Source organism: Phodopus roborovskii, unplaced genomic scaffold (assembly GCF_943737965.1).
Source record: "Phodopus roborovskii unplaced genomic scaffold, PHOROB, whole genome shotgun sequence".
Classification (NCBI taxonomy): Eukaryota; Metazoa; Chordata; class Mammalia; order Rodentia; family Cricetidae; genus Phodopus; species Phodopus roborovskii.
The window spans coordinates 52,884,372-52,901,057 of NW_026126480.1; the positions used below are offsets into that span (position 1 = coordinate 52,884,372).

The following is a 16,686-nucleotide window of genomic DNA, read 5'->3' on the forward strand; positions in this document are numbered from 1 at the left end:
ACGATTCTATCGCTGAGGAGAGACAGCACGACCAAAGTAATATTATCGAGAGCATACAGTTTCAGAGGGTTAGCCCATGGCCATCATAGTAGGGAATGTAGTGGCAGGCAGGCAGGCATGGTGCTGGAGCAACTAAAAGCTTACATCCTGATCCACAGGTGGGAGGCAGACAGAGCTCCAGACTGAGCCTCCAGTGCACTTTTGAAACCTCACAGCCCACCCCCAGTGACACACACCCTGCATCAAGATCACACTTCCTAATTGTTCCCAAACAGTTCCACCAACTGGGGACTAATTATTCAAATGTAAGAGCCTACAGGGGTCATTCTCATTCAAACTACCACAGTATGGGTATCCATTATAGTCTCCAGAGACCATCAGGTCATGAGGACTGATTAGGATTCCCGACCTGATGGCGTCTCTGCCATAATATTCCCTGAAGTATGAGATGGAAGAAGGAAGGAAGTGGGCTGCTGGAGGGGTATTCTTGGAGCTACAGCTTAACCTGCCCCTTCCCTTCTTCTGTGCCATCTGTGCTGTTGTACGCACGGGAGTCAGTCTCTCCTTCCACCATATGGGTCCTGGGATTGAACCCAAGTGCTTTGACCTACTGAACTATCTTGCCAGTTGTGAAAACTGACTTTTTTTTTTTTTTTTGGATACAGGGCATCACTACATAGCCCTAGCTGGCCTTGAACTTGATATATAGACCAGGCAGGTCTTGAACTCACAAAGATCCACTGGCTCCCACCTCCCATATATCAGAACAGAGTCTGGTGCCACTATGCCCAGCAAAATGGCCATTATTCCCTGTGCTTTTTTTTTTTTTAAACTCTATTTTAAGATAAATTTGACTTACAGAAGTTTTGTGAAAATAGTATCCAGTTCCTGCTTCCCTTTATGTTAACCAGTTTCTCCCATAAGTAAGCATCTTATGTAACGACAGAACCATTGTCAACAGTAGGAGATTAACCTTAGCACAATGCTAGGAACTTGATACAGACTTGGGATCGGGCTAGTTTCCCCATGGGCCAACCTCCTCCAGGGTGTAACTCTGAACCCACGCAGTTAATGCCTACTTCCCTTTAGGCTCCTCCAGTCTCTGAGAGTTCACAGTCTGTTTTCCCTTCATCCCTTCCTTTTTTTTTTTTTTAACTTTTAATGATGAAAACAAAAATATACCTACAAGTGTACAAGTGAAGCTTCTGGAAAAACTATTTGTTCTTCCCTGTCTTGTATTGTTCCTCAGACTTGACCTTGGCTTCCCTCCTCACCTTGTGTTTCAGACCTGGCTCTCTAAAGACATCCTTGTTGACAACAGTTTCGTCCAAGGTAATGTCCACAGAGTACTTTGTGGGCATGAGGTGACTGTAGTTATAGACTTTCACAAAACACTTGATCTTTGATCACTTGGAGATTTTCTTCTTGCCAATGGCAGCTGTCACTTTTTGGGGATAGATGTCAATTCCAGCCATGGCTGTAAGGGTGGTCTGAGGTGCCATTGTCAATGTTGTTCACGATGACGGCTTTTCGTCCGGAAAAGCATCCAGCCAGGACCAGCACCACTTTCCTGGGTTTCATGAACTTGCTCATTTCAACTGTAAGTAGCCGGTTGCCAGCAGAAGGGAAAGAAGGACACTTCTGCTAACCTTCCCCTTTCTTTTTTAATGAGCTTATCTGTGTGTAAGAGCTAACACATACAGGTGCCCATAGAGGTCAGGGGAGGGCATCAGATACCCTGTAATTGTTACAGAAAGTTGTGGGCAGCAGTGTGGGTGATGGGAATTGAACTCTGGTCTTAGGTCCTGATGCCTCTGTAAGTGCAATAAATGCTCCTAATCGATGAGTCTTCTCTCTTGCTAACTTCCATGTTAGTAATACTGGAGCCCAGTAACACATGTTAGATAAACACTTACTCACTGAGCTATTTCCCCTGCCCTTGTTTTACCTTTTACATTTTGTTACAGGTTCTTGTTAGGTTGCCAAGACTAGCTTTGAACTACCTTTGTAGTCCAGGTATATTGCTGTTAAATAAGGATCAGTATAAACAAATAGGCCGAATAGATGTTTATTCAGGGAAAAATAACTTACAACCTAGACAGATGAACACCAGCAAGTTCCACCGGATGCTCTCCTGTCTGAGTCTCACCAGCAAGAGAGCTTTTCTGGGCTCTTCCTCAGACCTCCTTCCACAGGTCACTTCCACCCATGGCTCCACCCCCAATGGGCGTGGTCAGTGCCACAGAAGGACTATCTCACTACACAGGTATGCCTTGAACTTGCAATCCTCTAGCTCCAGCCTTTCAAGCAGATAAGATGACATACCTGCACCTCAAGCCTGGCCATAGCCTTTAATTCTTCACCTTATCCTTGAACGGTTTGGGTTCTGGAACCCTGACTAGGGGCAGTGAGGTATGAAGGAATGACAGATACATGTACAAGAAAAGCTGGGATTGGGTGAGCTGGGATCTCTGATGTAGAAGGCACAGCACCCAGGAAGTTCAGGGTGTTTATTATAGAGTTGAACAGGGAAGTGGGTTATTATGTACAGCTGAACATGGAGGTAGGTTTAATTAATCTAAGTAGCAATAGTCTCTATAGGGGTGCAGTCTTCAGACTGGGTGGAACTACCGTGGCCATTTTTTTTTTTTTTTTTTTTTTTTTTTACATTGTCAGCACTCACATTCAAACCAGAGGAAGGCTTTGTCACTCACATGGACCTCAGGCACTAGGGTCTTTAACATGACCACACCCATGTCAGCAAGACATTCAACCAGGACTTCATTTTCTCCCTGTACTTCTCCATACTTCTGTTTTGAGATAATCTCACTGTGTAGCCCTGGCTGTCCTGAAACTCACTCTGTACACCAGGCTGGCCTCATTCGCCTACCTCTCTGCCTCCCGAGCACTGGGATCAAATGTGTGTGCATTTGTTTCCCTGAAGAGAGAAATGAGAACAGACACAAACTTGGCATTCCAGGAAAGGTGTGCACAGAACTACACAACACTGATGGTTCAGGAGTGCATTCACTGAGCATTGCCATTGTATTTCTCCTTGTGGAAGAACTACAGAGATTAAAACAAACACAAGGCTCTCCCTCGGGTGTTTCAGCATACCCACACTTTCCAGGCAAATTCCACGCAGCGGGAAACAGAGGTTGAACTGCAGGTGTGCTAGGGGCATGACAGTGATGCTTATAGTTTTCCCAGAGCTCAGAGCAGGGGCCATTGGTTCCTACATACCCTCAGGTTTGGTTTCTGGGCCCAGAACCCCAGACAGGTTATAAAACTGAAAACAAGCCAGGCATGGTGACACATACTTTTAATTCTATCAGGGAAGCAGAGGCAGGAGGATCTCTGTGAGTTCAAGTCCAGCATGTTCTATATAGCAAGCCTCAAGCCAGCCAGGGCTACAAGGTGAGACCTTGTCTCCAAATAAAACAAACTTGTCAATGATGATCAATCACCCTTTATAGACATGCTTTGATTTAGATTGGGGTGAGGAAACTCAGAAGGGTCTTACACAAATTGCCATTCAGTAACAGAACTTGCTTACTGGCTTGCAAAGCCTATTTCACATTAAATTCCTTTTTTTTTAATTATGTATGCTGGATTCAGTGGCCCATAATTTTAATCCCATTAGACAGGTAGGAGGAAGTTGGATCTCTGTGAGTTCGATGACAACCAATCTAGGCAGATTTCCAATATAGCCAGGGATACAAAGTGAGACCCTGACTTTAAACAAAACAAAAAACATATGTGGGAGTTTTTGCTTATAGGCATGTGTATGCACTGGGGTCCAAGGGCATGTAATCCCCTGAAATTCTTGTTTTGGATGGTTGTGAGCCACCGTGTGGCTGCTGGTAAATGAACGAAGTCATCTTTAAGAGCAGCAGTGCTCTTAACCACTGATCCATCTCTCTAGCCCCTATCTATTTCAAATTAAAAGTAAGTCCCACAGGCTTTCCATTTCGTCCCACTATCATGCCACGTGTAAAGTTCCAAAGCCCTTTGTAGGACTGGAAAATAGAAGCCAGGGTCTTCTTGCAGAATTAAATCAGTGTAATGTCATTCAGGTGAAGTGCTTAGCCAGAAATTGGCCGTGCAGTGAGCGCAAAGCAAACCGTAGTATTCATGCCTGTGAGCAGGGTCAGGAAGAGTGGCCATAAGAGGTTGAATAGCAGAGAGGCAGGGAAGTGCAGGAATCGGGCCGACCAAAGTCCTTCACGAGGCCTTCAAGAGCCGTCCGTCCAGCCGCCCATCCAGAGAGGCCACCGTCTGAGGGCATCTGCGGTGGCCTGGCCCGGGCACCTCTCCCGGGCTTCTGGAAAAAGCCGTGCACACAGTATCAGCCTAGAAGTCCCAAGAGCATTCATTACCACTAGACTAGCTCCAAAGAACTCTTTCCTGCTAAGCAGGACTAGGTTTTAGGCCAGCACCCGAGGCAGGCGTGGCCTGTACAAACCACGCCCCTCGCACTCGGCCGCGTGGACACAGCGATAGCCTATTGGTCCCGCCTTCGTGACGTCTTTCCGGGGCGGTCGGGGTGGGGCCCAGCGCTCACCCGCGAGCTGAGCTAACTGGGTGTCGCGGCGGTCCACGTCCCCGCGCGGGGCTGAATCGCTCAAGAGACTGCGCTGTGGTGCGAGGGCCACAGGCCTGCCGCGCCCGGGTAAGTGACCCGCGCTCCCGTCCAGGGGACTGTCGTGAAGGCCTCATAAACCAGTTGGGGATGGACAGCGAGGTGCGGGGCGGAGAAAGGATGAATGGGAACAGGGTGTACTAGACGGTGAGGAGAGGAATGGAAGCGAGCAGAAGGGAGGAACGGGCCGAGCCCTTGGAGGAGCATGGATGCGCAGGAGGAGGAGGTGGTGGGCTGACGGCGATCGTCGGCCTGCAGTAGCTCAGGCTGGGCAGTTTATGAACACTTTGGACACTCGAGAGTAGGCGAGTCCTGGGTCAGGCAATGTTGGTGTCAGAAATAGTTGACCCTTTGGGTGACTCAGGCCTGCTCCCCAAATTTTCTACCTGGGACTGAGGAAAATCCATCCTGTTTCCCTTCTTGCTCATTTGTCTATTTGCCTGCCTTTCCATGTGGCCGCTAGCTTGTGCACTTAACGGTTTGGCTGGTGCTTAGGAGGCCAACTAGAAGAATCTGCATTATACCCCCACCCTTAGGAAGCACCTCTGAATTTTCAATAAAATCAACCAGCAAAATGTTTAAAATAGAAGTTTTCCATTTATAAATTAGACCTGCCTAACGGACAGCGAAATAGCAAAAATGCTGGCATGGCAAGCTTTAACACAACAGAACTTTGGCATTTTAGTGGTGAGACCTGAACTTCCAGAAACCTGGAGCTAAGCAGGATAATTAAGATAATATCTAATGTTCCAAGATCATGGGATCACATCTGTCACATGAACACATCCTTTAGATCACAGGGCAATGTCCAACCAGGTGATGTGTCAGGATTAGGTGACTGTAGTTTGCCTTGTACTAGCTTTCTCAGTCTCTATTGCTGTGTATGTGTAACTTCCCCAGCTTGGAGTAGAGATGGGGCCTGCTGATAAAGATTACTAATGGCCATTGCCAAGTCTGGACTTATTGTATTGACTCTGTATATATTAGAAAAAGAAGTTCACCAATTTTGAGGTCTAGTTTTTTTTTGTTTGTTTTAATTTTTTTTTTACTTTTATTACATATACAGTGTTCTGTCTGCATATCTGACTACATGCCAGAAGAGGGCACCAGATCTCACGACAGATGGTTGTGAGCCACCATGTGGTTGCTGGGAATTGAACTCAGGACCTCTGGAAGAACAGTCAGTGTTCTTAACCTCTGAGCCATCTCTCTAGACCCTTGAGTTCTATTTTTATGTGACTTGTATACAGCGATCCATACATCCCAGATCATAAAGGAGTTAAAGTCAAGGCAAGATTGAGAATGCAAGATTATCAAACCCTAGAGGAATTGGGAGGCATCTCAAGGGCACAGTCTAAAAAAGGAATGAAGTAGACAGTTGGGGATTCAGACACTTTACCTGATTGAACTTTGGTAGGAGTAGTCCAGGAAATACAGACTTAAAGTCTAGTGTATATAGACATTGCCCTGTGGTTCAAAGGATATGCCCATGTGGCAGATGGGAATTTGGAACGTTAGATACTGGCCTTCTTGTGTGAACTGGCAAAACATGCTCTGCTGCATATTTCTCACAGGTTCTATGGGGAATTAATTCCCAAACAGGAGGAACTCTCAGCACAGTCTGTCTATCTTATGACTTAAAACTTAGCTTTTTCCTTTATTTTATGTGTATGGGTGTTTTATCTGCATACATGTCTGTGTACCACATTTGTGTAGTGCCCTTGTAGGCCAGAAGAGGCTGGGGATCCTCTAGGACTAGCCTTAACAGATTGTCATTATGTCATTAGACAGTGCAGCACTGGGAAGAGAGAGAATCCTGGGGGCCCTCTGGTTAGTCAGGCTAGCCAACTTGTCAAGTTCCAGTAGGTTCATCAACAGACCCTGTCTCAAAATATGTAATATAATATATAATATATGGTATGTACCTGGAGAGGTGGCTCAAAGGTTAGGAGCACTTTTAGAAAATATTTAAAAATATTTTTGCCAGGCAGTGGTGGTGCTCATCTTTAATCCTAACGCTTGGGAGGCAGAGGCAGGTAAATCTCTGTGAGTTTGAGGCCATCCTGATCTATAAGAGCTAGTTCTATGACATCCGAGGCTACACAGAGAAACCCGTCACAAATGTGTGTGTGTGTATGTATGTATGTATACACACACACACACACACACACACACTCTCTCTCTCTCTCTCACAGGTGTTTTGCCTCTATGTCTGTGTACCATGTGCATGCAATTCCTATAGTGGCCAGAAGAGGGCATTGGATTCCCCAGGACTGGAGTTAACAAATAGTTGTGAACCACCATGTGGGTACTTTGCATCTAACCCTGGTCTTGTGACTTGTGGAAGAATAACCATTGCTCTGAACTGCTGAGCCATCTGAGCTAGGTCTCAGATTATTTATGGTGGCATAAGCCTTTAATCTCAACACTTGGGAGACTAAGGCAGGCAGATTTTTGTGAGTTCAAGGCCAGCCTGGTCCATATAGCTTGTTCTAAGCCACCAGGGCTATATATACAGTGAGACCCTCCCTTCCCAGTCTCAAAATAAAAATAATAATAATAATTTGAGTTCTCATTTTGAAACTCTGGCTTGGAACTTGTTATATAAATCAGGATGAACTACAAGTTTTGGCTATCCTTTCTTTGTTTCTGGAAGACTGGGATTCCAGGTATACACTGTCATTATACAGATAATGAGAATACTGAAGTCCACACTCTGACTTAAGGCTCCCTAAAGTCTTCCAATCAAAACTTCTGATCACGCGGATGTTGTCTTTTACTAGTCAGTTTATTAGCGTAGCTCCCCTTCTGTGATGTTTTGTTGTCCTGAGATCTTACTCTGTAGCCAGAGTAGCCTCAAACTTGCCTCTTGCCTCTGCCTCCCCAGAGCTGGAATTATAGGCATTTCATCATGCCTAGCTCTACATGTGATCTTGACATTGAGACTATTCTTTTGAAAAGTGGAAGCAGGACCACGCCAGAGAGATGAAGTCACAGTACAACAAAGGCCTTCTTAGATGACTCTTCACAGTGGCTAGTTCCTATGTCTGTGGTAGTGACTTCTAGACCCACCCATTGGCTAGGAGTGGCACACAACAAAAGTTTTCTAAGAAACTTGTGGAGTGTTTTAGGTATATCTTGGTGTGTGTGTGCCTGCGTGTGCATGTGTGCGTGTACACTCATGTGTGCATGTATGACTTGCCACACATGTAGCTGCTTCCTTGCATGCATATTGCTGGCTGTATGCAATGACAGGTCTATGCAAGTGGACTTGTGTATACAGATGTGTGCATTTTTGCACATCTGTTTTGGATAGCAGGTTTGTGGTGATGCCGGAGTTTGCTACTTGCTAATGCCTGTCTTCTGGAAAGTGAGAAGATGATTCTCTAGTCTCCAGGCATCACCATCCTCTGGAAGGTGAGATGCTGTGTGTATGTTATATGTTCATCAGGGAAAGCTGGGCCTAATAACTCACACTTGCAATCCCAGCATTTGGGAGGTGAGGCAGGAGTAAGGTTTTTCCCTCGCTGGCCTGGTCCCACTGCTGCGCCAGCCCCAAATAATACATAGAGACTCTGTATTAGATGTAAAGCTGTTGATCAGTTACTAGTTTCTTATCAGCTGACTCTGTCTTAAATATTAACCCATTTCTATTAATCTAAGTACTTGCACATGGTCTTATCTTATTGGAGAGAGGGGCTGGTGTTCTACTCTCTCCGTCCTCCATCTTGAATCTCCTCCCTCCTACTTCCGGAATCCTCCTTGTCTCCTAGTCCCACCTATCTTGCTTTCCTATTGGCCAACAGTGCTTTATTCATTAACCAATAAGAGAAACATATTTACAGAATGACATCTCCCATCACAGGAGGATTGCTACAAATTTGAGGCCAGCTTGGGCTACATAGTGAGTTCCAAGCCAGGCTAGGTTATAGTGTGAGACGTGTCTCAACAACATGGCACAGAACACAAGAGCCTGTACTTCTCTCATCAAGGACCTGAGTTTGTGTCCTAGCACTTATGTATGTCTGGTGGCTCACAACTGCTTATAACTCCAGCTCCAGGGTAATCTGATGCCTCTGGCCTCAGGGGGCACCTGCTCTCACACGTACATACACTCAGATATGCATGAATATACATAGCTAAAAAAAACGTAAGCCTAATCCTTAGCTACAACAGCTCCTCAGTGAGAGGATAGTCTGCTTAGTTTCCTCCCATGACAGCACAGTTCTGGGTTCTGGTAAGTTCCAGTCCCTTCCTAGAAAGTGGGTTTCCTAACAGATAAATCAGGTAGTTTTTCAAAAACCTTCCAAGTGAGGGCCAGCAAGGTAACTCAAGAGGTAAAGGTAATGCCCCCACATTTGCCCTCCAATTTCCGCCCCTGCAGCCCCTGCGGGGAAGAGGAGAACAGTCCCTGCAGGTTGTTCTCGCCCTCCACACATGCTCTGTAATCACTTGCACCCAGGCACACACATATAATTTCTTGTTTTGTTTTAATTAAAATGAAAAAATTCCTGTCAGGCGGTGGCACATACTTTTTAATTCCAGCACTGGGGAGGCAGAGGCAGGTGGATCTCTGTGAGTTCTATATGAACGTGGTCTACAGAGCTAGAGTTCCAGAACAGCCAGGACTACACAGAGCAACCCTGCCTTGAAACACCACTCCCACACCCCGCAAAAAAAAAAAAAAAAAAAAAAAACAAATAACCCAAAACTTCTCTATGTGGGGGACTGGAAAGATTCAGTCCCAGATACTGGTGTCAGGCACTCATGAGTGCCTGTAACCCCAGCTCCAGGTGTCCAGTGTCCTCTTTTAGCCCCTGTAGACACATACGCATGCAAACACACACTCATAATCACACACATAAACAAAAAAGTAAATGTCTAAAAAAAAAAAAAAAAAAAACACCATGTGAACTTGTCAACAATTGCTCTAAGCCACATGCCCTGCCAGCTGAAAGTAAAGGAAGTCAGCTGTTTCTTCCGTTGGTACCTTTCATATAAATGTTTCCCTCAGGGATCCATGCTGTAAAACTAAAAAGGAGAGATAATCCAAATCCAGTTTTCAAGATAGTCATTGTTGACATTCACTTAATAACGTATACCATGACCATAAAAATACACATCTGTATCTTCAATTCTAACAGCTCTGGAGTAGTGACGCAATGGCAGAACCGTTCCAGAGTTGTGCTACTGTAAAAAGTACCTGTCGATCTCCATCATGTGTGTGGGGAGGTGTGATGTGTGTGGGAGTGGATGTCGTCGTGGGTGAGGAGGTAGGGGCATGTGGTATGGTATGGTATGCATGTATTGTTGTGCTCACCCATGAGGTATGTGTGGAGGCCAGAAGTTGACACTGAGATGTCTTCCCGGTCACCTCTCCACTGGTTTTATGTAGACATAAACTCCAAGTTTGCTGTTTCAACCAACCTGACTCAAAACCCTGGGACCCATCTGCTTCTGCTGTCTAAAAACCCGGAGTTCCAGGTGCATGCCGCTGTGTGCAGCTTTGACATTAGTGTTAGGGACATGACCTCAGGTCCTTGTGCCTGTCTTATGTAGTAAGCCATCTCCCAGCCTCATACATCAGAGGCTGACCTGGAAGCCACCATACAGTCAAGGCTGGCCATGAGCTCTTGCTCTTCCTCACACACTCACAGCTCCAGGGTCACAGGCATGTGCCACCCAGACTTCCATCTTCAGACTTTTGGTCCAGTTCCTCCTTTAGAAAAAGTTCTTGAGCTGGGTGGTGGTGGCACATGCCTTTAACCCCAGCACTTGGAAGGCAGAAGCAGAGGCAGGTGGATCTCTGAGTTCAAGGCCAGCCTGATCTATACAGCAAGTTCCAGGACATCCAGGGTTACACAGAGAAACTCTGACTCAAAAAAAAAAAGCAAAAGTTCTTCTGCTAGAATTGCTTCATCAGAACTTGTGACACTGACAGCTCTGACACATGCTCCTTCCCAGCACCCAGCTGTTGAGTGCTGCTCCTTCTGGGGCCTCCTCACTGCATATTTGTCCCCTCTCCTTCCTAATCAGTGTTGGCTCTTTCAATTCTAGGTGTGTCTGACACTGCAGAGGAGCATCTGCCTCTGTCCTACATGTGCCTCAGCGAATGTCATGGCCTGGGAGTGCCCTGCCCAGCCGTTCTCACCTGCAAAGCCAGACTTAATATGGCAAGTACAGGATGCCAAGCCCACAGCTACCCCAGGAGGACATCAGCCTGGCCCCCCTGTCTGCACTGAGCAGCTGCCTCTGGTGAGTGTCCCAGGCCCTGCCTGTTTGGGGACAGACAGGACTCCTAGAAAGGACCCCGGGTGATGGGTTTGTAGAGTCATCAGCATTTCCTTGGCTTAGCTAAATCAGCTACCCTGAGGTGAGTGGAAGCTCTGGAATCACAGTTGGCAAACTACAGCTTGTGGGCTGTGTTGCCTGGAATGCCTGCTGTGTGGATAAAGCTGTAGTGGGACACAGCCACTGCTGTCATTGCTGTTTCTTTACTACACTGTCAGGACTAAGTAGCTCAGATATGGCCTGCATGATCCCCTGTCTAAAAAATTGCTGCCTGGCCCACGTTTTTTAGTGAGTGGGCAGCAGGGGATGCTAAAACCTGGAGTGTGTTTAGGGAGATGAGCTCCTCCCTAGCAACTGGAATTGCCTATCACATCTTTCCCCCTTGAACTCACCAGCAGACTTCCCAACCAGGGCTGCAGCACAGGGAACCCCTGTACCCGCTCACATTTTTAGGGTATCAGTAGATGAAAGTGATCCAAGAACCATCTAAATGGCTTCATCGCCATGATCCAGCTGCCTTGCCTGAGCTCATAGCTGAGCCTGGAGTCTGTGCAAAACCTTCATTTCAGCTCTGCCTCACCGGACGTTAGTCTTCTCACCGCCCCACCTTTCCCTCAGAACACACAAATGAGACTCGCTCAGTACCAGGGAGAAGTGTTCATCCTGTTGGTGAGGCTTGGCTTCCTCTTGCTCTGACTCTAGCTTCTAGGGAAGAAAGTGGGACTCATCACAAGTTAAGACTCAAGGAAACTGGGTCAAGGTCTTTAGGCAGTGGGAGGCACGACACAGGCAGGACTGCATATCTCTCACGGCTACTGAGTCGTTGTTCCCAGTCCCGGTCTAAGCACTGGGCTCACTTTACATCATGGACCCTGCAGAGCCTGCACAACAGATAGAGTGCTAAGCCCTGGGCCTCTGGGGAGGCTGTGTGCTGCTGAGCAAATGCCTCTGACAGCTTGCCTTCTTCACCCCAGATCCCTGAGCCAAGCAGAAGGGAACTGTTGACAGCCTGAAGGGCTGACCGACTGAGAGGCTCAGAGACCACCAGCTCTGCTTCCAGCTCACCAGCAAGATGTGGACAGCCCTGGTGCTGGTTTGGATTTCCTCCATGCCCTTATCTAGAAGCCATACGGTGTCTGAGGAGCCACGTAAGTTGAGAAAGTTGTATGAGCACCAGGAAGGCCCACAGGAACTTGAGCCTAGAAGAGAGGCAGCTACAAATCCCTACTTCCCAGCTGCAGGTCTGGGCTGTCAGTCAGGGCTGGGGTAGAGGGACCACACGTGGGAGCCCCAGTGGGAACAAGCAGCAAGACCTGCAGCTTGCCCTGTCTTCTCACATTCATTTCTTGGCACATCAGTGTTAACTGTACTCTTGCCTTGCTGGGCTCTTTTTATCCCTGAGAATTCCTTCAGACAAGCCTATCCTTGAGGCAAGGCTAATTAGAATTTAATGTCTGTGCAGTCATTCCTGTGTGTACAGGGGCTGAGGTTTGTTTTGTTTTCATTGGCTAATCATATAATATGAGCTTTCTGACCTGATGCTCTAGGGATTGGATCCAGGTGCACAGTTCTGAAGCCTCCACAGTCTGGAGCCTCAGAATGGGCAAAGGAGTCCTTAATTGGTGCTGTCATGGGCTCTGGGCAGCTGTTGTCAGCTGTGGAGGGGAGAAGAGGAGGTATTGGATTCACATGTCACTTCCATCAACATCCAGGGCTCTGATTAGAGAATACGGTGCCATCCAGCCAGCACAGGGGCCAGGACTAAGGTGACAGCATGGGACCCCTACATGTGGTTGAAAGTATTCTGTCTCTTTGTCCCCTTCTGGCTTTAGTCACGACCAAGATGTGGCCTACAGCAGCAAAGCAAAGTGAGCCTAGGAACACAAGTCCAACAGCTGACAATAAACCAACCGGGAGAACAGCCACAGTGTTGCCTACTCCTGTCACATCGACCACAGGGACCTGGACAACCAGCCTGAACTCTACCAAAGTGACAGCAGAGGTGACAACACATCAGACAAACATGAGCATTCCAACAACCAGAGAGGCCACTACAGACAGCGTGACCTCCCCCACTCTCGCGTCACCTACATTGTCAAGCCCCTCACCTATGGGGAAGACTCTACCCATCACCACTGCTGGGCGTTCCTCTCTCAGCACACCACGTGCAGAAGTGCCAAGTACAAATGCCAGCACATCACCAAGAATAGCCACAGTGGCCCCACATACCACAACTATTGCTGTAGGCACCATGAACACAAGCGGTCCCACAAGTACGCTGAGTTCTGCCAGAAGCACACCTACTGACTCATCCGCCATGAACACCGTACCCACCTCAGGTTCCCAGACACAAGGTACCACCATCCAGGTGACAACAGAACAGCCAGTGCAAAGCACAGCAGGTAGATCAACACCTCGTCCTTCCAGTGCCACCCTGGAGCCCACCACCACCCGCCCTGCTGTAGTGACCACCACCCAGATACAAACCAAGGAGCCAACTGCCAGCACGGTGCCAGTGTCTTCTACCAACCCAACCCCTGAAGTGGGAGCCACATCCCCCACTACACAGCCAAGCCCCACGTTGTCTACGCAGGGGCCAGGTGGGCCAGGCACACCCCTGACAACAGAGCGGGCAGAGACCAAAGCCACAGCTGGTACTGCCTCTGCTGGGCCAACACCCAGGAGCTCCGGGGGCCCTAAGGTGCCAACCACAGACTCGTGTCAGCTCAGCACCCAAGGCCAGTACCTGGTGGTCACCACGGAACCCCTTACCCCATCCTTGGTGAACAAAATGTTGCTTTTGGTGGTGCTCGTTCTTGGGGTGACCCTCTTCATCGCCATCCTGGTGATGTTTGCCCTGCAAGCCTATGAGAGCTACAAGAAGAAGGACTACACGCAGGTAGACTACCTGATCAATGGCATGTACGCTGACTCAGACATGTGAGGGCCCCTGGAGGCCGGCCTTCACCATGGCCTTCTATTTTGCCTCAGACCAAACCAAGTGCTTCCAGATCCTTTTGGTGCAATCTCAGAACTGTGCCAGATGCTTAGACACACTTAATTGCTATCAGATCAACTCCATGATCACAAGAGAGCTGCCTTTTCATATTTATTTTTCTAAACGATCACATATGCAGGAGTGGCCAAGGTCGAGGGGGCCTGGCCTGCTTAGCTCTCGATGTGTGAAATCTTGACCAGAATTAAAAGCAGTAACAAATCTCCATCTGGCTTTTGTGGGTCTGTGTGTCCTGCCCTCACTCAGTCACTCTTAGTACAGCCTTTGTGATGCTGGGGGGGCGAGGGGCAGCTTGCTTTTGTATGGAGTGTGACATGAGTCCCTGGAGGGCCACTGTGTGCAGGCTACTGCTTTGGAGTCCTTCTGATGTCCAAGTGCTCAACAGAGGCTGCAGCCAAGTCCCGAGCTGTTCCTTGGTGCTGACAATTGGCTACTTGGCCTCTCAGGAGCTGAGCCCCTTGGAACCCAACCTGGGTATGAATGAGCCAAATCCAACCCAATACATAGAAGAGCCAGCTTGGCCTCTGCACACCCTACCAGAGCATTAACTACCCTGCTCAGTCACAGAGGTGGGGATAGTCAGTCCAAGGACAGTGATGCTGAATCTCTTGCTGCCAGTCAGAAGCTCAGAGCCTTCTCAACAGGGTATTTCTGGATTCCAGGCCCTTGTCATGAGCAGCAGTCAGAGGCAGTATTGCCCAGTTTGTCACAGTCCAGCCACCATCCTCATGTGGTTGAGCACTTACCCCAACAGATGAGCATTCCAAGTCTCATGTTAGTGACCATGGAGGCTCAGTAGCATCTCATTCATCAAGGGTCAGAGTTAGGATAAAGCCTACTTATGTTCTGGTTTAGATATGTGTTGTGGGAGGGGGTGAGAAGATGCAGCACCAACAACCCAGGCACCCAGAGTCAGTGAGTGGCAGAACGTGCTGCTGACTTGTTTATTCAGGAAGTTGGGCCTGCCTTTATATCCCTCCCAAGGTCCTATTGGCTCAGGCGGCTGACTCTGCTGTATGTCCTTTCCTCATTGGTGTCTCTGTGCGTCCCTGGGCTTTGAGGCAGGCTTGACAGCTTGGCTTGGGGAGGAGGTGCCTGGTGCACCTGTGCATGTGGGCTGGCCTGGGCACTGGGGACAGGGCCACTGTGGCTTGGGTAGGCTGGGATGGAACCCAGGCCTTTTTGTATGTTAGGTAGACATTCCTCCGAGCCGTATCCCAGCCCTGACCCCTAGTCCTAGAGTCCCAGTTCTTTCTTCAGCTACCTCTCTCTATCCACATGCCCAGTATAGCAAGAGCATACGAGCCTCGTGGTCTATGGCTACTATCCCAATCTAGGGTCAGCTATAGAATGAATGTTCTGGAGCTTGACTTCATCTAGGCGACAACGTCTGTTCATACTGGCAGCATGGTGACTGACATGGAGAGAAGAGGTGGCTGGTACAGAAGGGATGACAGGCATCCTGTAATAAAGGATAAAGTAAACCTTTGGGCCATTTGCAGAATTGTACAGGGTGAGGGAGGGGATTAGAATTATCACATAGCTCTTGTGGCTTCCAGCCTTCCTTATCTGGTGTTAAAGTTGGGCCTGTCCTGCTCCCCCACCCACTTCCCTGAGTCATACAGTCTGTACTGATAGCTGGCCCTTTTCCCGCCCTGGCTGACACACCTGACCTGAGTGCATGTTTAATCATAGGTGTTGGCTCCAGCCATAACTGCAAAGGTGGCTGGTTCCAGCCTCTGGTTTGGCTGCCTCGCCGACCTGAGCTCCAAGCCAGTTTACAACATCACATGTCTGAGAAACTACCTACTGTTAGGAACACAGCCCTGGGTGGGGCCTGTCAGGGTCTTTGAGCATGATTTTGGCTCAGCTTCTGTAGGATGAGGGGTGGTCTCCTGTAGCATGAATAATAAATGACTAAGAGACTGATATTGGGGTTTAAACTTCAATTTAAAGGTCAGAAAAGCAAAGTAGCAGGCCACTAGCTCTTACCACTACCTCAGGCTGAATGGGCTGATCCTGCTGACTCTTCTCAGCGTGGCTGGAGAATCCCAAGACCGAATGTCTTTCTATCCTGTGTGGCTGGAGAATCAACCCTGATACTGACTGCTGATGACCCTGCTCCTATCTTTTATAACCCTCTAGTGCTGGGATTAAAGGCGTGAGATCCCAGGTGCTGAGATCATCTTTGTGTGAGCTGTTTCTCTTTAGGACTGGATCAATCTTGTGTAGATTTGGGTGGCCTTGGACTCAGATATCCATCTATCTCTTAACCCTGAGTCCTAGGATTAAAGGCCTATACTGCCACTGCCTAGTTTCTGGCTGGGATTAATGGTGAGCCTGGCTTCTATGGCTTGTGGCTGACATTGCTTTCTGAATCCTCAGGCAAGCTTTAATAAATCATAAATAATGAACCACAAGCTCCCCCTCATCCCCCTCGTGGTTAATGGATTTTTTTTTTTTTTTTTTTTTTTTTTGTGGTTTTCCAGATAGGGTTTCTTTGCATATAGCCTTGGTTGTCCTGGAACTCACTCTGTAGACCATACTGACCTGGAACTCTGCTGGGATTAAAAGCAGGTGCCACCACTTTGGACCCTCGTGGGCCACGGCGCGTTCTCAAAAACTGGGAGCCCTAATGTTTCGGGGTGTGGGGAGGCATGTGGATCGAAGTGAGAGTCAGTTTACCGTACAGAAAGGAAACAAGAAACATACGTTGCCTATTCAAGGTCACCCACCA

General features: G+C 48.0%; 1 protein-coding gene across 1 annotated transcript; it reads left to right on the top strand.

Annotated features, from left to right (window-relative positions):
* The first annotated feature begins 10,624 nt into the window (after positions 1-10,624).
* On the top strand, positions 10,625-14,156 carry CUNH11orf24 (chromosome unknown C11orf24 homolog). The gene is made up of 3 exons (XM_051193517.1): positions 10,625-10,897; positions 11,908-12,081; positions 12,766-14,156. Exons 2-3 carry the CDS (start codon positions 12,006-12,008, stop codon positions 13,875-13,877), a joined length of 1,188 nt encoding a protein of 395 aa, XP_051049474.1. The 5' UTR covers positions 10,625-10,897; positions 11,908-12,005; the 3' UTR covers positions 13,878-14,156.
* The last annotated feature ends 2,530 nt before the right edge of the window (positions 14,157-16,686 follow it).

Coding starts and splice junctions, on each gene's coding strand:
- CUNH11orf24 (XM_051193517.1), top strand. CDS start 12,006: ATGTGGACAGCCCTGGTGCTGGTTTGGATTTCCTCCATGCCCTTATCT. Junction 12,082..12,765: donor TACGGTGTCTGAGGAGCCAC/GTAAGTTGAGAA, acceptor TTCTGGCTTTAG/TCACGACCAAGATGTGGCCT.